Source organism: Acartia tonsa, chromosome 11, assembly GCF_053477335.1.
Source record: "Acartia tonsa isolate MP-2025a chromosome 11, ASM5347733v1, whole genome shotgun sequence".
Classification (NCBI taxonomy): domain Eukaryota; kingdom Metazoa; phylum Arthropoda; class Copepoda; order Calanoida; family Acartiidae; genus Acartia; species Acartia tonsa.
In genome coordinates, this window is record NC_137270.1 from 46,779,285 (window position 1) to 46,800,829 (window position 21,545).

The 21,545-nt window shown below is 34.0% G+C and overlaps 1 protein-coding gene across 1 annotated transcript in view; it reads left to right on the forward strand.

Annotated features, from left to right (window-relative positions):
* The first annotated feature begins 810 nt into the window (after positions 1 to 810).
* The window catches only part of LOC145331336 (dynein axonemal heavy chain 5-like), a 38,280-nt gene continuing 17,545 nt past the window's right edge, over positions 811 to 21,545 (forward strand). The window contains exons 1-22 of the mRNA XM_080175952.1: positions 811 to 4,620; positions 4,694 to 4,854; positions 5,339 to 5,428; positions 5,891 to 6,014; positions 6,695 to 6,763; positions 7,379 to 7,468; positions 7,987 to 8,077; positions 8,904 to 8,962; positions 9,451 to 9,517; positions 10,909 to 10,962; positions 11,374 to 11,432; positions 12,425 to 12,506; positions 13,930 to 14,284; positions 15,242 to 15,297; positions 15,993 to 16,084; positions 16,918 to 16,995; positions 18,530 to 18,631; positions 19,300 to 19,396; positions 19,723 to 19,781; positions 20,396 to 20,471; positions 20,810 to 20,845; positions 21,182 to 21,315. Coding sequence (XP_080032078.1) covers positions 826 to 4,620; positions 4,694 to 4,854; positions 5,339 to 5,428; positions 5,891 to 6,014; positions 6,695 to 6,763; positions 7,379 to 7,468; positions 7,987 to 8,077; positions 8,904 to 8,962; positions 9,451 to 9,517; positions 10,909 to 10,962; positions 11,374 to 11,432; positions 12,425 to 12,506; positions 13,930 to 14,284; positions 15,242 to 15,297; positions 15,993 to 16,084; positions 16,918 to 16,995; positions 18,530 to 18,631; positions 19,300 to 19,396; positions 19,723 to 19,781; positions 20,396 to 20,471; positions 20,810 to 20,845; positions 21,182 to 21,315 — 5,826 coding nt within the window. The 5' untranslated portion in view covers positions 811 to 825. The remainder of the gene's footprint in view (positions 4,621 to 4,693; positions 4,855 to 5,338; positions 5,429 to 5,890; positions 6,015 to 6,694; positions 6,764 to 7,378; positions 7,469 to 7,986; positions 8,078 to 8,903; positions 8,963 to 9,450; positions 9,518 to 10,908; positions 10,963 to 11,373; positions 11,433 to 12,424; positions 12,507 to 13,929; positions 14,285 to 15,241; positions 15,298 to 15,992; positions 16,085 to 16,917; positions 16,996 to 18,529; positions 18,632 to 19,299; positions 19,397 to 19,722; positions 19,782 to 20,395; positions 20,472 to 20,809; positions 20,846 to 21,181; positions 21,316 to 21,545) is intronic.

A 21,545-nucleotide genomic window follows, 5' to 3' on the forward strand; every position in this document is an offset into this window, starting at 1 on the left:
TTCATCCCTAGCCTTTAAAAAAGGGGGGGTTGGGGGTGTCCCACCCCCCAGAAAAAAAGGCTTAAACCACCATAGGACTAGTAGATATATTCTCTGTAGAGTAGAATCCAATCGGTTCAGTAGTTACAGAGATCTTAAGCTTCAGACAGACAGACAGACATTAAGCTACTTTTATGTCAAATAAAAAATATATATCTGTCATTTTTAAAAGTTTTAATAAATTGTAATATGAATATAATTATACAAGCAAAATTCTTGTTCCATAACCGAAAGTCACCAAGTTTAAATATCTAAAGAAGGTTAATAAATTGTAGGAAACTGTGACTGTTGTTGATCCACACCAAAATGACTATGAACAATCATATCTCTTCAGCCTTTTCTGGGCCTATGGATCTTTCCTTGAAACTACAGAAAGAACTAAACTAGAAGAATTTGTCAGGAAATTTTATATTTGATTAATATTACAAAAAAAACTTTTTAATTTAAATTAAGTTCAGCTAAATTTTCGAAATGATATACCCAATATATTTATGGTTCTCTTGAAAAAGCATATTTTATTAATATAGAGTTTTTAAAAATGCTTCGCAATAAATTAAATGAGCAAGTTAAGAGATATTAATTAATAAATATTTTCCAAAAAGTCCCTAATTTATATTTTCATTAGATTAAACTTTATATGAATAGCTATATTACACATGACACTTTCATCAAGAAACTTCTGCTTTTAATCATCACTTTGCAAATTTTAGGTTTGTAACACGTATATAAGAATATACTTATATAAGTATCAAATGACAATATTGTAGAGAGAGTACAGAATTAAAGATGCCCAAGCTTCAAGACAAAAATGATTCTATTTACAACTACAAAGTAAATCCAAACACAGGAGAATGGATTCACTGGAATGAGTCACTGCAGAACTATTCTCCTCCAGAGATTAATCCTAACAATTACTGTGACTTACTGATACCAAATGTTGGTTCTATAAGGACTGAATTCATTATTGATCTATGCACTAAGCTAAAACAGAATATTCTTCTTACAGGAGAGCAGGGAAGTGCTAAAACAAGTATTATAAACAATTTTATCACTCAGTTGGATCCAGAAAAGAATATGTATAAGAAAAGTAATTTTTCAGCAACCACAACTCCACAAATGTTCCAGAAGACCATTGAAAGTTCAGTTGATAAGCGTATTGGCTCAACATATGGTCCTCCTATTGGCAAGACTCTGACAATATTTATTGATGATCTTAATCAGCCTGAAGTAAACAGCTGGGGTGACCAGGTTACTAATGAGCTGTTCAGAATGGTAATTGAAATGAAAGGATTGTACAGTCTTGATAAACCTGGAGATTTCTTTAATTTTACTGATATGCAATATATCTCAGCTATGATTCATCCTGGTGGGGGAAGAAATGATATTCCTGAGAGGCTAAAGAGGCATTTCTTTATTCTAAACTGTACTTTACCTTCCAATGAATCAATAGATAAAATATTTAAAGTAATTGTTGATTCACATTTCACACCAAAACAAGGATTCAATCCAGAAGTAACTGAAATGGCACACAGACTAATCAAACTTACCAGACTTTTATGGAAAAGTACTAAAGACACCATGTTGCCAACTCCAGCAAAGTTCCATTATGTATTTAATCTTAGAGATCTGAGCAGAATTTGGCATGGTATGATTGCTACTCAAGGAAATGTTATTAACACCCCACAAATACTACTTCAGCTATGGAATCATGAGGTCAACAGAGTTTTCTGTGACAAATTTGTAACAGAAAAAGACAAGGAATGGTTTAAAGAAGAAGTTGAAGGATTAGTGGCAGAGAATTTTGACGAACAATTCCATAAGATAACAAAGAATATGGTTTACTTTGTTGACTTTATGAGGGATGCTCCAGAACCTACAGGAGAAGAGGATGGTGATACAGAGAATGAACTTCCAAAAGTTTATGAACCAATTCTTAGTTTTAAAGTGATCTCTGACAGATTGAACTTTTTCCTTGATCAGTACAATGATATAATGAGAGGAGCAAACATGGATCTTGTTTTCTTTGATGATGCTATTACTCATCTGATAAAGATTGCCAGAGTTCTTAGAAATCCTGGAGGTAACATTATGCTGGTTGGTGTTGGAGGTTCTGGCAAACAATCATTGACTAAACTATCCTCTTTTATTGCTGGTTACAAAACTTTTCAAATAGCAATTACAAGATCATATAATACATCCAACTTTGTTGAGGACTTAAAGATTCTCTTTAAAACTGTTGGAGTAGCTGGGTTTAAGACTACATTCCTCTTTACTGATCAAGATATTAAAGATGAAGCTTTTCTTGAGTATGTTAACAATGTTCTGGCATCTGGTCTAGCTTCTCAGATCTTTACCAAAGATGAACAAGGTGAAATTGTAGCTGAGCTAACACCTATAATGAAAAGAGAATGTCCAAAAGTTCCACCAACTCCAGAAAATATATTTGCTTGGTTCCTTGAGAGAGTCAAGTTAAATTTGCATGTAGTTCTTTGCTTTTCACCAGTTGGAGAGACATTTAGACAGAGAGCTTTAAAATTTCCTGCTCTGTTGTCAGGATGCACAATTGATTGGTTCCAACCCTGGCCAAGAGAGGCTTTGGTAGCAGTAGCTTCACATTTCATGTCAGATTTTCCTTTTGAGTGTAGCACAGAAGCCAAGAAAGGATTGTTCAAGACAATGGCTTCTGTTCAAGACTCAGTTGCTCAAGCTTGTCAGTCTTATTTCCAAAGATTTAGAAGATCAACTCATGTCACACCTAAATCATTCCTGAACTTTATCAACAGCTACAAGGATGTTTACAACAGAAAGCACAGTGAAATTGGTAACATGTCTACGAGAATGGATTCTGGTCTTGAAAAGCTGTATGAAGCAGCTGATAATGTTGCAAAACTAAGCAAAGAATTGGGAATTATGGAAAAACATTTAGAAGTTGCAAACAAGAAAGCTGAAAAGGTGTTGGAAGATGTTACCAAAGCTGCTGGTGATGCTGAAATAGTTAAGAATAAAGTACAGAAAGTCCAGGAAGGTTGTGAAAAAATGGTTACAGAAATTGCTAAAGAGAAAGCTTTAGCTGAAGAGAAACTTGAAGAAGCTAGACCTGCTCTTGAAGAAGCTGAAGAGGCTTTGAACACTATCAAACCAGCTAACATTGCAACTGTTAGAAAGCTTGGCAGACCTCCTCATCTGATTATGAGAATCATGGATTGCTGTCTGATTCTTATGCGCAAAAAGTTATTGAAAATTGAAGTTGATCCAACTGTGCCATGTCCTTTGCCAAGTTGGGCTGAATCACTGAAACTTATGTCAAGCACAAATTTCTTATCACAACTTGTAAACTTTCCAAAGGATTCTATCAATGATGAAACTGTTGAGCTGCTTGAACCATATCTGACAATGGAAGATTATAATATGGGCACTGCTGTAAGAGTTTGTAGTGATGTTGCAGGTCTGCTGTGCTGGACTAAAGCTATGTCATTCTTCTTTGGTGTTAACAAGGAGGTTTTGCCCTTGAAACTCAATCTTGTCATGCAAGAGAACAGATTGAGAGGAGCTGAAAGAGAGCTAAAGTTTGCTGAAAAGACTCTTGCTAAGAAGGAAAGAGATCTTGGTAAGTGCAGAGAAATGTATGCTGCAGCTGTAAGAGAAAAACAAAAACTTGCAGAAGAAGCTGACATCTGTAGAAGGAAAATGACAGCTGCTAGTACACTTATAAATGGCCTGAAAGGTGAAAAGGAGCGTTGGACTTCAACAAGTAAAGTTTTAAAAGAACAACTTGGAAGATTGACAGGAGATACTCTATTAGCTTGTGGATTCCTTTCATACTCTGGACCATTCAATCAAGAATATAGGGTTCAACTAATGCAAATATGGAAAAGTCTGCTGAAACAAAAAGCTGTATCATTTACCAAAGACCTAAATGTTGTCAACATGTTAGTTGACACTGATGAACTTTCTGAATGGGCTCTTCAAGGCCTTCCAAATGATGAGCTAAGTCTACAGAATGCGGTAATTGTAACAAAGGGCAAAAGTTATCCATTACTTATTGATCCTCAAGGCCAGGGCAAGAATTGGATATCCAGCAAGAATCAATACAATGATCTACAGGTTACAAATCTAAATCACAAATACTTTAGAACACATCTTGAAGATTCTCTCTCACTAGGCAGACCTCTTCTTATTGAAGACATTGAAGAGTATCTAGATCCTGTCCTTAATAATCTTCTTGAAGGAAATGTTATAAAATCTGGAAAAGTTGACAAAGTTATGGTTGGAGACAGAGAAATGGAATTGATTGATGGATTTACTTTGTATATTACAACAAAACTTCCAAACCCTTCCTACAGTCCTGAAATTAGTGCTAGAACTGCTATAATTGACTTTACTGTCACAGCTGTTGGTTTGGAGGATCAGCTGTTGGGCAGAGTTATACGTATGGAGAAATCTGATCTTGAGACAGAACGTATACGACTTGTTGAGGATGTTATTGAGAATAAAGCTACTGTCAGAGAGCTTGAGGATAATCTTCTTGAGAAATTAACTTCTATTGAGGGTTCACTTGTTGATGATGAAGAGTTGATTCAGGTAAAAAAAACATCAATGAAATATAAAATGGAGATAATCTATGGCTTGAAATTTTCATCTTTGTTTGTTTAAGGTGCTCCAAGAAACAAAATCTACAGCTGCTGAGGTGAACAAAAAACTGGAAATATCAGCTGAAACTGAAAAGAAAATTAATACAGCCAGAGAAGAGTTTCGGCCAGTGGCCTCCCGTGGCAGCATTCTTTACTTTCTGATCGTGGAAATGAGTAATGTTAGGTGTGCAATCAAATTATCAAATGTGTATTTTCTTCTGTTGTTCTATCCCTATATAATTCCCTTGCCAAATCTTTTACTTCACATCTAAATTTTGAGGACTAGGCTACTCTTTAAGTGTGTGTCTGTAAATCAATGTGATTTTGGTGGTAAGTAAAGGGTATTCATTTTCATGTATTTATTTTTTTTAACTTTAGATCAGATTAGGTTAGGTTATATTGGGTTTGGTCGATGCAGGTAAACACAATACGGGGTAAGGTATATGGACATACTGAAATGACATTGAAAATAAGAGGGGTAAATATCTGGTTGGTGGGCATCTTTAGAAAAACTTTATACGTTTGAGAAGATACATTGTAAAAGGAGAACCATATCGGTTGAGCGCTTTGCAAGATTCTTTGGTACAAACACACAGACAGACAGACTCACATGTATCCTTTTACTATTATATAAGGTTTGACTAAAATGATTGCACATTATGAATCAGTGTGATGTATCAAACTTCATTGAAACAGTTCCTGGGCATTTTTGATGGTTCTGTCACAAAATCAAAACCAACACATATTGTCCATAAAAGGCAGGGTTCGACAGCCGCAGCGTTTGTTGGATTTAGTACATTCCCAATGATGATCTACAAAGTTACTACTTCTGAAAATCAAAATTATTGGTTGAAAAGCTTATGTTATGTATCAAAAAAATTTTATATAACAACTAGAATAACATGGTTATAAAACTTTAGGGGCTAATGTATTTTACAGTCAAATGTCCCCTCTATCCCTGTATATTTAAAATTCTTATATATTTATAAAGGGGGAGGGATGGGTATTGTTATTTTAGCCAATCCGGAGAAACATTTTATCGAGTTGGGTAAGAATCTCTAAAAATATCCACATATTCTATACCCATTAACATGGGGCATATCTGAACTTATAAACATAACCTACAAAAATCATAACATTATTTTTTAATAGTCAAGAAGGGTGGTGACCCACTGCCGAAATATTTAAAAAATTTCGGCTGACGAACCCTGATTTACTAGGATTGAGAATATAATAGAATTTCTGACTAAATCCGTGTGGAAATATACATCCAGAGGTCTCTTTGAACAACATAAATTTCTGTTTACACTGCTACTGGCTCTCAAAATTGACATACAGGAAGATAATTCATAATAAGCGCAGCTTATAATCAATAAGGCAATGTCCTTTCGTCCATATTGGTTACTTAAAAGGGAAATTATATTATTTTTTACTTTTTTTTACTACCGGCTACCCCTCTACCATCTAGAGGCTCTATTTTCAAAGGGCTGGGGAAGGTCAGAAAAATAGCCGAAAATCACCACAAGGCTCAAATAAAAAAGTCCAAAACCATCCTGAGACCTTTGTAAACCTTCCCTAATATGAAGAACTCATTTGGTTTAGTAGCTATGGAAATCTTAAGGTGCAGAAAACCTTACTACTTTTTAGGTTTAATAAAGATTTTAAGCCAACGAATGAGAGAAATTGTATTGTAAATAAAGGTTATATAAAACTCTCTAAACAAAAATATTAAGAACTATGTTTTCGGAGAAATGAAATAAAAATTGTCTGTATGGTGTATCTATCTCTGACATAAGTATAACTAATTCGTTATATATCAAGCAATACTTTATTACTAAATGGATCTTTTATTACTTGGATCTTACACCAGATAATCATGTACTTTAGTGAAACTTTAAGCCGGCTAAAATAACTATCTCCCCATCTACCCTCTTAACAACATCCCCTCCCTTCCTACAGAATGAATGAACCGTTCAATAAATAAGATACAAGCAAATATGAATTACCTTGCTATTTAGACTGGAAAAATCTCTCATTCTGAGTTTATGTTTCTTTTGAAAGGGGGAGCTTCCCTGAATATGAATTCTGTAAAGGTAACTGTCTGTCGTTCTGTCTGTCCATCTGTCTGTCCATCTGCCTGTCAATCTGTATGTCCATCTGTATGTCAATTTGCCTGTCCATCTGTATGTCCATCTGTCTGTCCATCTGTATGTCCATCTGTCTGTCCATATGTCTGTCCATCTGTCTGTCCATCTGCCTGTCCATCTGTCTGTCCATCTGTCTGTCCATCTGTCTGTCCATCTGTCTGTCCATCTGCCTGTCCATCTGCTTGTCCATCTGTCTGTCCATATGACTGTCCATCTGTCTGTCCATCTGTCTGTCCTTCTGTCTGTCCAACTGTCTGTCCATTTGTCTGTCCATCTGCCTGTCCATCTGTATGTCCATCTGTATGTCCATCTATATGTCAATTTGTCTGTCCATTTGTCTGTCCATATGTCTGTCCATCTGTCTGTCCATCTTTCTGTCCCTACAGATGGATGTTGGATATGATTTGGTTAAGTATTGTTGGATCTGTATATTATCTATTTTACTAAATATATATCTATCTTTCTAACTATCTATCTATGTAAAGCTAATGTCATACAGAAGTATGTTATGTATTATAACTATCTATCTATCTGTCTTTCAAACTATTTATCTATATATAGCCTAAGCCCTACAGATGGATGTTGGATATGATTTGGTTGAATCTGGTTGAGCTCAGCAAACTTGATCCATTTACAGTGCTTCTAGATAAGGTAAAATATTTTGACTCAAAGCATTCAATAGGAGGTGGAAGTTGAATTCCCCCCTTTCACTTTCGTTTTTTCCATCTCATTTTCTTTGTGTGAAAGTTAGATTCCTATAACTAACTGAATTTTTAATACTGAGCTGGATCTTTAAATCATTTTAGTGGTGAGCCAGATCGGGGTGAGCCAACTTTTCACCAATGAGAGCACAGCGATTTATAAAATGCCGTGCTGTGATTGGTAAAAATTCTGCTCACCATGAACTGGCTCACCACTAAAATGATTTAAAGATCCAGCTCTGGTAATCATACAAAAAAAAATAATCTCATCCTGACAGGCACAGGATGTCAGCAAACCTGGAAGGGTCAGCCAGGTAGAAAGCAAAGTTTTACCTGAAACAAAACATTTTATGTTGCCAAAATACTAAAATATTTTATGAATGTACATCCCAATATGAAATATAGGTGTTCAAGTCAATATAAGGTTCAAGGTATGGTCCTGCAGGTCCATATATGATGTTGTTGTAGGTTGTAGATCATGAGAAGGAGTGGAAAACCTGGTGTGACAGCGAGACTCCAGAGGAAGAGAGATTACCATGCGGCTATGGGGATAGTTGCGGTAATAATAACAGTTCTCTTAAATTTTATATTATTAAAAGTGAAGCTTTTCTATAATTAGGGTCGGTATGTCCGAAAATCCGAAGTAACGGATAGCTCTTTTTGTAAGTTTAGGCATGTTAGAATTGTCCTATCCATTTCAAACTTTGCAGGATGATTCCTATAGGAGTTAGGTACGAGTTAGAAAGCGAAGCAGCAACTCTATAATCGTTAAAAGAAAGTCCGTACGTCCATTTTAAACATATTGCTTTTTAACTTTTTTAACAACAAACTTTTATTTAAAAAAAATATCCGATTGGTCTGATTTTTGGAATACCGATTCCTAAGACAACAAAGTACAATGTTATCAGCGAAGCATCTCTATAATCAAGTCCTAAAAATGTAAGTATGTCCGTAACAATTATCCTGTATTTAAGTAGTTTTTCAACAAATTTACTGAAAAATTTGTTTCAAAATTATAATTTATAATATTCTGATTATTCAGTTCTGACACTCTACAAGTTTTAATGTTCGTTTATCTTACCTTCGCTTTTATGGATGTTGTCATCCTTGTTATTATAATGAATTATACTTTAAAAATGCGTTTCCAACATTTAGTGAAAGGCTGGCAGTGAAATAGCATAAAACCATTACAAAACCTATTTAGAACTTCCCTGAAATGGAAAAATCCAAAAAAAAACACCCAAGAACTATTTAAAAGAATGAACAAGTTGTAATTTCCTAACATAACCGTCTTTTAAACATAACATTTGCTAATCATGTCAAGAAGTTTTGCAGTTTAATTTTCTGTGAGACAATTTACAGAGATATAATTGTCCTTGTTATAGATATGTTCCGCCAACTATTATTGATTCGTTCTTGGTGTCCTGATAGAACTTTGTCTCAGGTATAGATAGATAGATATGTTCCGCCAACTATTAATGATTTGTTCTTGGTGTCCTGATAGAACTTTGTCGCAGGTATTTTTAAGAATATTCATAAATATCAACTAGCGGCTACATCCTTAGCCTCTAGGAGATCTCTTTTCAAAGAGAAGGGCTAGAAAAATAGCCTAAAACCATCCCAAGACTAAATATAAAAATAGAGTGGCTTTAAACCATTACAGGATCTATTTGAATCTTACCTAAAAAAAGAGAACTCAATGGATTCAGTAGTTAATGAGATCTTAAGCTCCAGACAAAAATCCTTAATACCTTATATAATTGGATAGAAAGAAGGACAAGAGAAAAAAATATTTGGTTTTGTAAATTTTAGTAAAATATAATCCTTTATATTTTCTAAAACATCTCGAGAAAAGCGCATATGTACAGAATAAAACAAGAATTTACCTAATAAAGTTTATGAGAAATAATGTATAGTATTATTAAATTTTAGGCCAGAAAGTATGTGTATGATTCTCTTGGGGCTTCCTTCCTGGAAAATATTACTTTAGATCTGGAATGTAAGTTTTCTTGGATAGTTGAGATCATGGATTTTAGGGTATAAGACAATAGGCGATAAATTAGTAAAATATTGGTTTGTACACTGTTAGAGTATACAACCTTATTAATCCGTAATGATTTTAAGCCATTTAATGAAAGAATATGTTTATTCAAATTTGAGAACATTTATAATTAATAATTCAAAGTCCCTTCAACAGATCTATAGTATAGATGTATATACAGACAACTACCTCCCTTCCTTTTTCAAAGACCTCTTTAGTCTACTTCTAAATTATTTTCTGCTACTCGGCTGTGTTAATATAAGCAACACCATTGGTTGATTTTCAATGACCCAATACAAAGGTTGCACAAGGTGGTTGCGAAGGGAAGATGCTGTTATTTAACCCTTTTCCCTCTAGTGTTTTACTGTCCCCTCCATTCCTGAAAAATAATTATTTGGTGGAAAGTTGGGATATTATTGAGTTAATGACGTATTTACTATTAATTGGATCTTACACAGAATTTTTATATTCTGCAATGAAGTGAAACTTGATGCGGACTAGAGAATGATTCCTCCCTTCCACCCCCTTTACCGCATCCCCTCCCCTCCTGCTGAATGAACGAACTGACATATAAATGAAATCAATGTTAACGACAATTTTTCCTCTGTCATAATAATCATTTATATTCTACATCTATTATTGATTGTTTGTTATTATAAGAAAAGAGAAACAAACGAGAGAGAGAAAGGTATCGCTGGATAGCAATAAAAAAGATTAAATTAGGATGCCATCACTCATAATTAGCCAAGTAGGACTGACAGACCGACGGACCAAGTAAAATAAATCATCAATGGTCATCAAAATAAGAAATCTTCACAAACAAAAATTTCATATGTACCTATAATACAAAGTAGAATGATGTCTGTCCGTCCGTCCGTCTGTCTGTCTGTCCGTCCGTCTGTCCCTTAAGATCTCGGTAACCACTGAACCGATCGGATTCTACTTTTTAGGGTATATACCTATTGGTCCTGTGGTGGTTTTAATCTATTTTCTTGGGGGGTGGGACACCCCCCCCCCAAATGAAATTTCCCCCCACTCAAAAAAAAAATTGGGGGGAGAGTATGGTTCGGAGCACCAGAATTTTTTTTTATTTTTATTTTTTAAAAAACTACCTTATGGGGCAAAGCCCCTAGAGGCTAGGGGCGAAGCCACTAGTATTTCATATAGCAACCAAATAATATACGTTTGTCCAATATTATTTCTTACAAACAGATGGTAAATTTCTAATTATGGAGTTTAAAAAAATAGTGATTAAGAGGTAAAAGTTGAAAATTATATAAAAAAAAGCACAATAAAATATATATATATAAGAAGGATAATATAATGTTAATTTAAATTTTATTGTTTAGGTTTATTAAAAGAATCAGACGCGACCACGCCCCTTCTCTGCCTTTTATCTACAGGTAGTATAATAGGTTTATTACCAAATAGATGTGAAATCACAATAGATGACGCAATAACCTGTCCAATTTCTAGTAGATGGATATTTTGTTAAAATTTCTTCACATATGATTCAATTCCATACTGTAGAAAAGCTTTATTCTACTAAATCCTTAAATTGTACTTTTATAGCTTGCTTAATATATGGATGTGTACACAGAAAGACAAACATCCTGTTACTTTTATATGCGGATAAGAAGTTTAATGCGAGCTCTAGACTTTATACAAAGTGTCCAAAAAAATTAGCCGTGTGACGTCAATAGATGCACTTCTTTTTAAGGAGATTTCTTAAACCTCCAATCCTTAATTTTTATGACGTCACACGGCTCATTTTTGGGACACTTTGTAGATCTTCAAATATTACTTAATTTTAGGTTCTGATCCTACCAGTCAAATTGAGAATCTAGCTAAAAATATCGGACAACCCTATTCGGTAATTTGTTTTGTAGGTTGAATAGCTAATCTAAAAATTAGTATATATTCTAACACAAACTGTCTAAGAATAGTTATTTCTTTCATCGTATTATAAACTGCTTTTCGCGGATATAGAATGTACAATTATAAGATTAAAACTAGTTTTTTTAGCCCCGAGGTGCCGAAGGCACCGGCTTAAAAAAAACTGATTGTACATTTTTATATTCGTAGAAAGCTGGATATAATTCGATGCTAGACATAGTTTTTTCGTATGGATGAGAACCGGTTCCTATCCACCGGATTAGAATGAATACGAGAATAGATATTTTTATTTTATTAAGGGATTTTAAAAGATGACAGTTATCTAAAATGTTTACTACTCTTACTGTTAATTATATCCAACAAAATATTTTTGCTTAGTTATTGCTGCACTACCCCTTACATAATGATAAATTAGATATTATTTGGTGCTTTTTATTAAACTACCTATCAAGCACTAAAAAAATTGGGAATAGTCCCTTTCGTTGCAACGACCCTTAAGGAGCGATTCGTTGTATTTTTAAAATGGATTTTTATAGGTTATTTTAGGTTAGGTTAGGTTATATTGGGTTAGGTGGATGCCCCACGGGGTTAGGTAATTGGCCTTGCAAGGTTAGAGCACCCCGCAGGGGCTAAAAATAGAAGAAAACCTACTGTGAAAAATACGAAGAATCGCCCCTTAAGGTGCGTTGCCACGAAAGGGACTATACCCAAAAATTTTACCCCCCCCCCCCTCTAATTTTAAAAAATAAAATGTAAATATGGTATGGAGGTAGTTTTTTCCTATGCTTAACCCCAACGGGGCAAACCAGTACCTAACCTAACCTGATCTAAGTAAAAAAAAAGGCTAACCTCTTCCATATTTTTAATTTGTTTTAAAATATGAGAGGGGTTTTGAATTTGACTAATTATTTTAAAGAAAACTGCACATTTCTTTTAAAATCATTGGTAGTCAACTAATGTTCTTTTCAGTCGTTGTCAATGGGTCAAGGGCAAGAAGAATCTGCCAGGATGATGCTTGGAGAGGGTCTCAGGAAAGGATTTATTACTGAAAATGATTTTAATTAATGCCAATTAAGAAACCAATGATCCTTATTTATTGGTCAATTAGTTCATCCAGTAGGAAGGAAGAGATTAGGAAAAGAAGTTAAATTGGGGTATCGTTTTTTTAGACAGCATCGAAAATAACTTTAATAGAGTATATGAAAATATGGTAGATAAGATAAGATTTATTTTCCTAAGGTGCATACAATTAGGGCGAGTTACTGATTAAGTTTTACAATGGTTTACTAAGGTTTCTTCCTGAAATAGATTGCAGTTTATAATAATAATGGTTTCTGGCTGAAATAGAATGCATATATATATATATATATTATCTATTACATGTTAGGATTTCAGGAATGTAGTAAATTTATCAGTTTTATTTATTATACATGATAATAATTTAAGTATGACCAGCTCAGGGCTGTATTGAATATTTCGTCCGCTCCTATATTCACATACATTTTAAATATAAGATTACATTTTTATAATTATGAACACTGAGCAGCTGTGTCACGAGTGGATGGCTTAACCCATCAGGGTTGTTGAACTGCGAGGTGTCTTTGCAGCGCTTACCAAATCATGACATAGCTTATAATAGGATTTTTGCATGAATATTGATTACATACAATAAGATAAAATACTATAATATTCGCTAATAATACCCTTAACGACCGTTCCACCTTGCTTATTTCGGGGTCTCCAAGAATGAGATCCATACAATTAAATTACGGATGTCGTGGGATTTCTCCACGCTTCTATTCCCGTTCTAGACCTTTTCCTTGACCCACCCAACTTTTCCCTGGATTAGTTGAGTTTACACATTAATGTTATTCTATATCCATGGGATATAGCATCCCATTTCCGTAGGTACCTAATGACTTTTTCGCACCCCGACAATTCCTTACATCCCTGTGGCAATTGACGGATTAAGGCTTAGATAAACATCAAGATTGAGATGTTAACAAGGACGTTAACATTATTGTGTGAAAATACGTACTTTGAGAAATAAATAAGAAGTAAATAAGAAGTAATGAAAGAAAAGAAAGAAATGTTTATTGAAATTACTTTTGTCTTGAAAATAATTTGAAAAAATTCTGTACCTATATATTTAATTTTCTTAAGAGCGATTAATAATATTGAAAAAATGTTTTGCCAATGTATCCTATATTTGAAAACTTTGCTTCTTAGTTGCATTGGCTTAACAGAAATGAAAACATGAAAGTTTCTAGTTTGGTATGGGTACAATTGGCTTACTTAAATATTTAAATATCGTACATCTATGCCTTTAGTTATAGTTTAGCTTTGATTTTGTGTGTTATAAATTCTAAATTCTACGGGATAGACAAGACTTAAGACTTTTTCATTATATTAAGTTTGATATTTGTTAAAGAAAAAAGTAAAAAAGAAGAAACTTAAGATTAAGATTTGAAAAGTTATTCGTGAGATTGACACCGGAAGTGCTGTGGGCGGCAGCCTCAGTATGTCCAGCCGGATCCGGAGAGCATGTACCGCTGCAGTGGCTGGCCCTTGGGTCAATTTAGCTCTGCGCTTTCGAAGCGTCAGGGAAAAGCTTGTCACACTGCTGTGGCAGCTTGATGAAAAGTCAAGTTTCTTTAAAGAAGTGATGGTCCTTCATGACCATGTGTGTTACTATGAACAGTATTTGTTTTTGAACCGACCCAATGGACTCGCCAGCCACTTTCACAGTCTACTCCGCCTGCGGCATATCAAGACTGCGGCTGTTCTTTGTGAACAACTCTGTTCCCGATATGCGGAGGTGGGAGTCAAGTACATGACCTGCCAGCCCAACTAGACCTACCTTATCTGCCATCCACAGCTCCTCCAGTATCTTCACTATTTGTTGGTTCCATGTTCTGAAAAAATTTTTTAAGATTATTTTCGACAAGTGTATAATTTACATGGAATTAGTGAGGAATAAAGACAAGAGCACGTACAGACAATGACGATAGAATGTTACAATTTCCAACCCTCAATGTGATGGAATTATCTACACTTGACCCATCCCTGTATACGCCCTTATTGAATAACTTTACTAATATCGAGTCTTAACATGTTAATCTGTTTAATATTTCCACAATTAATATTAATACATTAATTATGAAGTGTTGTTAATAATAAAGAAATTAGAATAATGTGCCTCCTAATTGATATTTCTTTTGTGACGTACATCAATGCTGCTCTATAACTATGTTATGTACATGTAGAAAGACAATAAAGTAATAAACTCTTAGTTAACTTAATTTCCATACTTCTTACTTATTCCCTCCCCCCCTTGTGTATTTAGGCAAGCCTTCCAGGCAGGTACAACGTCCAAGTAAAAATATTTATCTTGATTTAAAAATTTAAATTTTACAAGATATTTTACAAGGCCAATCAAGAAGCCAAACCACTTACCAATAAATAAAATAAGGCCCCACAGGGTTAAAGTTAACAGCAGAAACTAGAGGTTCCAGACAGGGATATAAAGGGATAAGCCAGTGACCTATAAATTGATGTTCATCCCAAATAAAGATGCACAAAATTACCCCTTCTTTAGATTATAATCAGTAGATGAAACGTCTTGACACTCGACTTAATGAAACAACCAATCAAAAATAAGTCCTCAAAGATGTTAAACCGTAGAATAAGTAAACATCATTATCAAATTTTGGGGAATAGTGTAACAAACGGCACAATTCCCGTCCCTCAAGTCATATGAATAAACATTACTTTGAAAGAGTAAATAATCCTTGGTTTTAGAAAGGGTAAATGGGTCCTACTTCAAAATTGTCATCTATCAGGTTACATTTTATTCATTCAAAATGCCAGTTAAGATCTTTTGAACAGTTTTACTTCTTAAATTGTACGTCGCTAAAAAAATAAGCATGTGACATCATAAAAATGAGGGAGATGAGAGGAGAAGTGGGATAGAAAACCCCTAAAAAAGAGATGGATAATCCCTCATTTTTATGACGTCACATGCTGATTTTGAGTGACTTTCTCTACGTACCTTAAATTTTTGGTAGTTTTGCGCCAGAAAAATTCTTATTTTTACAAAACCAGATTGATAACAAGGATCATTGATATAAGACAATGGACAATAAATTAATAGACATCACCAACAATGATAAACAAAAATACCCCTTGTGTAGATTATAATTATTGGTTAAAAAATTTGGATTCCTAGTTTGGAACCAATTGATCAAAACTCAGTAAAAGTAACCGTTTTTAAGCCATTGTGGTTTTAAAAGAACCTCGTATAAGTGTCGAACTATGACGTCAGAAAAAAATAACAATTAACAAATAAGAAGCCAGTATTCACTGTAATTGACCAATGGTAAAATATATAGCGGTCTCTAATTGGTTAATTGTTAATTTTTTCTGACGTAATAGTTCGACACTTTTACTGGGTTCGTTTTAAAACTTTGAGTACCGGCGTATTTTAAGGCCCAATCAGCTGCTTAAAATCATAAAATTAAAATCTTATTTATTTAAGTTGAGATTTGTGAGGATGTTATACAAATACTTTGTGAAGCTGATAATCCAGATCCAAGCTTTAGGCTCTGGATAACTACAGAGAAAAATAAGGTATAGTACAAACTGACATACAGACAAAGCTAGTTATAGAGCTGATGCTCAGATGTAAAAACAAAAGAGCGTCATTCATTACGGTGACTTAATTTGGGACACCTGCCCTAATCGGCGAGAGGGTGAGGTAATAATGAGTAGCTCTCATGAGATAGCGGGTCAAGTCATAATGTGCTTGAACGTGGAGCTTGATAGCCCTAGTGGCTATACAAAAGTGTCTCAACCTACTCCGTGACTACTTAGGTCCAAACCCTAAGAAACTATGGCTAATCAATCAATGTAAAAATATAGAGGGTGATGCAAAAACTAGATGAAGGGCATACTGACACACCCAAAAAAGTTGTTAACTTTGGTAATATTTGATAAGATTATTTATCTTCACAAAAAATAGCATTCTATCTTATATAGCAGCTAAGTATCACATTTTCCCTATAGCGTTAAGGAAATATCAATGTGTAAGTTTAAACACAAAATTATAAGTAAAATTGTCCAAAGTTTATGGAATACAGCATACAGTTTAAGGACATACTTACATTTTTAGAGATGCGTTGCTTACAACATTTTAACTTATTGTAAAAAAATAAACAGATGAATAGGATAATTGTATCATATAAAAATTGTTGCCGAAAAAGTTTTAAAAGAAAATAACATGTCTTAAATAGCTCTACAGACTTTCAAATTTGCAGCTTTCACAGGAATCACCATGTAAAAGTAAAGTCGACAGTACAATTCTAAAAAGCCTAAATTAACATACAAATTGATCGTAATTATTTTAAAAAAACATTTTAAAAAGTTAAAAACTATAAAATAGATTTGACTAATATTGTTTTTAGTGTTTCCCATTGAGTCTGCTACAGATGTCCATAAAGTTTACCAATGATCCCCCGCAGGGTATGAGAGCTAGTCTCAAGGTAAGCTTTATATATTTTGAGTACAGTATAAATTTTCATAAATAAAAGCAGAATATAAATGACTGTTATTTGTGACTTTTGTGTGTGGAAAATTAGTAGAATGGATGTTTATCTGTCTAAAAGAAAATTTTCTCTAACTTTGGGGATTTACGTCTGTACACAAAAAAAACAGTAATCTTATCTGGTAGTTATGTGGTATGCGGCAACTCTGGGCCATGCAGAAACCAAGACATTATAGTGATGCTACGCACCCAGCTAAATCCTGTTATTCTACAATTGTAAAGCCACCTGAAAATATGTCAGATAACGGTATTGATTTCATCCCTCAGTTGTCCTGCAAATGGAAAGAGGGGTGTTACCCCTCCCTCTCCCTTCTTCAGCACCGGAACCTTCCCCTTCAACCACCAAGTTATCAGCACCACCTCAACCCTGAGGATAAAGGATCTAAGCCTTCCCTCACCTGATAGAATCACCCCCACACAGACTGTTGTTGTCACAGTAATCATCAAACATTCCCTTTTTAGTACCCAGACCTACCACTCAACCCCTCTATGCTTATCTACCTATTGTGCTGTTCCATGGGCTATCCTGCCTCCACCGGACAGGGATAGCCATCTACCTAACCATTGCAACTATCTATGTTTTACTTGTATGATTTACCTTTAACTATCTTTATTCCTAATCCATATGTATTTATATTATGTTGTACAACTTTAGTAACTCTTAGACCTTCAATAAAGGAACAACTGAATAGATGCTGTTTGTTATTTAGTGATTGTTAGAGAAGCGTAGCTTCTCTATAGTAAGGTGTCCATGTCTGTCACACTGCCGTAGTCTTTTCGAACTCTGGTGTCTGCCATTTATCCTAGGCGGATACTAAAGTTACACAATAAAGACGAAGCCCAATCTGTCCCACTGCACTGTGAGGAAGACATTTCCTATATGACGTCATATAAAGGGAAAAGAAAAAGGGAAGGGGGTGGGGAAATCTCTTCAAATGAGATGGGAGAAAAGGGAATCGTCTTCCTTACAGTGGGACAGATTAGGCTTCGTCTATAAATTTTCCTGTTATCTATCCCATGTCAAAAATAAGGGGGACAAAAGCACTCCCATGGGTGTCTGACCCCCTAAACCCACTATTACACCTCCATAAAAGGTTATGAAATCATTAGATTAGAGGGGCTTGTAAAATAATTCCCGCGCTCTTGCGTTAATTTCAAATCCTTTGTATTTTAGAGAATTTATGCGGATATGAGTTCTGATACTCTTGACTACTCTAATCATGATTCCTGGCCTACGCTACTATACTCTTCAGCTTTTCTTCTTTGTATTTTAGAGGATTTATGCAGATATGAGTTCTGATACCCTTGACTACTCTAATCATGATTCCTAGCCTATACTTCTATACGCAATAGCTTTTCTTATTAATATTATAGAGAATTTATGCGGATATGAGTTCTGATACCCTTGACTACTCTAATCATGATTCCTGGCCTACACTACTTTACTCTAGATATTCTTATTTATATTTTAGAGAATTTATGCAGATATGAGTTCTGATACCCTTGACTACTCTAATCATGATTCCTGGCCCACACTACTATACTCAATAGCTTTTCTTCATACTGCTGTCCAGGTAGTTTAAAGAGTTTTAAAAAAATAACTTATGAATGTAAGAATACCACAATAATGGCAAACATTGAATAATAAAATAGATACATGGAAATATTCACAAGAAATTTCAGACACTCTTCTCATTCAGCTTTTTGAGTTATCATTATTTTCCACTTACGAGACAGTTGAAAGTGTCTTGTGTGACATCATTAAAATACGTCTAAAAAGGAAGGATGAGAGGAGAAGTGGGGAAGGAAACCCCTAAAAGAAGATGGATAATGGACGTATTTTTATGACGTCACACTTGACATACTTAGCGCTTAAGATTGAAAGTTGGTTTCTCTGAAAGTTTCCAGTCGAAGACAGCCCCAACATCTATTGTGAAATAAATTAAAAATAAAAGAGGAAAGGAGGGAGGGTGGCATTTCTGGTGCGTTTTTGTCTTACATAATGTTATATCAGGTTAGATTACATTGAGTTTAGGGTTATTGAACCTCGAGTTAATGCCACGCAGGGTCAGTACTTCCTGCAGGGGTTACGCATAAAGAAAAAAAGAAGAAAATTTTCCTCCTTCATTTTAGATTAATTTTTAAAGTATAAGGAAGGAAAATTTTCTGTGTTTGCTTGGCACTTTGATTGAAATTATTGATTTTTAAATTTAACCCATTTCTAATAACTTGATGGATTTAGGAAAGACGCAAGTTTGGCCCCTTGGGTTGGAATATTCCATATGAGTTCAACACAGCTGACTTTAAAGCAAGCACACAGTTTGTTATCAATCATTTAGGTAATTATGTTGCTACAAATTCTAGAGTTCAATCTCAACTTTCAATCTGTTTCAATAAGAAAACTTATAAACAAAGATTGTAAAAGGGGGTGATTTTTTTATATTTTTCGATTTCTCTCCACAGGGTGGAGGTATCTTCCCCCAAATAACATAAAAAAAAACCTAAAATAACATCAATTAATGTGTATTTAATATCAAATACTTTGCTAATGTCTAACTATCATAAATTAATTATAGATCTTTAAACTTTGAAGGGATAGGGGTGATATACAAAATATCTAAAATTAGATAATATTTTTCAAAATATGAAATTTTCTACAATTTAGATGATTTGGATCCTAGAAGGGGAATATCTTGGCCGACAATATGCTTCATGTTAGGAGAGGTAAGTACTTTTAAAGTAATCTCATATGAATTGTACATTTTTGGTATAAAGAAAAGTATACTTATGGACTACCAGATATGGGTTGAGCAATAAATTTTTTTAGAGTACTATATTGAAGGCTTGAAATCAAATAGTAGATACAATTTTTATAAGTTCTATTGTTTTAAGGTCATTCTAAATTGTTAAAATGTTTACTTATCTTTTTTAGTTTTAAATTCAACTTTTTCTGTCTGTAACCCTCTTGGGGAAATCTGATTTTCAAGGTTGCTATTTGAGATAGACCTGAGGTGAATTTATTGCCTAAAATCAGTGAGGCTCACTAAAAATTTAGTGAGGTAAACTGATTTTTTAAAGAATTCACCTCTGATTTTTTGTTACGATTTCCTAAATCAAAGAGTATCCAGTTTATAATTTAATTGGTCGGTTGGCCTGTAGGTAATGATTTATTTATTACAGTGATTTATCAATATTTTCTATCTTTATTTTTTTTCTTCTTCATGGTAACTGAATATTTGTTCTGTACATCTTTTTACATTCGTCTACCCACGATATTGTTGTGAATTGCTTCTTATGGATGTTATCGCCAATGTTTTTTAAAACTTCTCTTTGCTTAGGTACAATATGGAGGTCGTGTGACAGATGATTTTGACAAACGTCTGCTGTGCACAATTACTCATGTTTGGTTTACAGATGCACTTATCAGGAAATTTTTCATTAGTTTCAGTAAAATATTAAGATTCTTAATAATAAAAAAAGACTTGAAACTGGCTAAAATGATGATACCCCCCATCAACCTCCTGTAACCCCATCTTTACCCTGCTATTCGAGAAACAAACTGAACAATAAATGATGCCCATATTAGCTAGCTAAATTGATGACAAATTTTTCCCTGAATATCCACGAATATCCTACATCCATTGCTGTACTTTATCTTTGTACTAGAGAATATCTTATGGGGCTTAATTCTTCCCTTTTCACCTCCACAGGATAAATTTTATAATAAGGCACTTTCACTGATTTAATGATGAAAAATGTGTTCAGCCCTGGTTTTGAGTTCTTTGAAGGTAAGATTTAATATAACAAATACTTTTATTAAATAGCCATTTTTTTGGAATCCTAAACTTTAAAGAAAATAAAAGAATGTTTTTTTTTTTAAATGGCTAAAAATCCCCATAATTTCCACTGGATTAAAAAGAGTTTTGTGCCATTTTGTAATATCCTACATTGTATTGTATGTCAGTAATTTATTCCAAGTTTCGTGGGCTCGGGCCTTTGGCTCCTTTGGGCCAACAAAACTGAAATTAATCCCAGAATTTTTCTTTTTATTATCCGCTTCTATAATGTTGTGTGAAAAAAATATATTACTTATAATAATTGTCTTACCTAACCTAATTATTAAGGATATCAAGTGCCAGAAGCAAAGAATTTTGAGGATTACTTGAACTTCATCAACAACCTCCCCTTACAAGATATCCCAGATGTTTTTGGACTTCACAAGAATGCAGACATTTCTTATCAAATTAATACTGCTAAGGTATTAGCTATTTTCATACTTGCGATCTTGGCTCAACACGTAGCGCATATTAAGGTAATTATTTTCATTTGATTAAAAATTACACAGGTACCCAAAGTTTAATCTACATACTCTATTCTGTTGGATCAGAAACAGGGTACTTTTATCAAACTTAATTGGTTGGTAGATATTTGCATTCACTCTTCATAATATAAATTATCATATTATTTAGATTATAATATGGTTGTGCG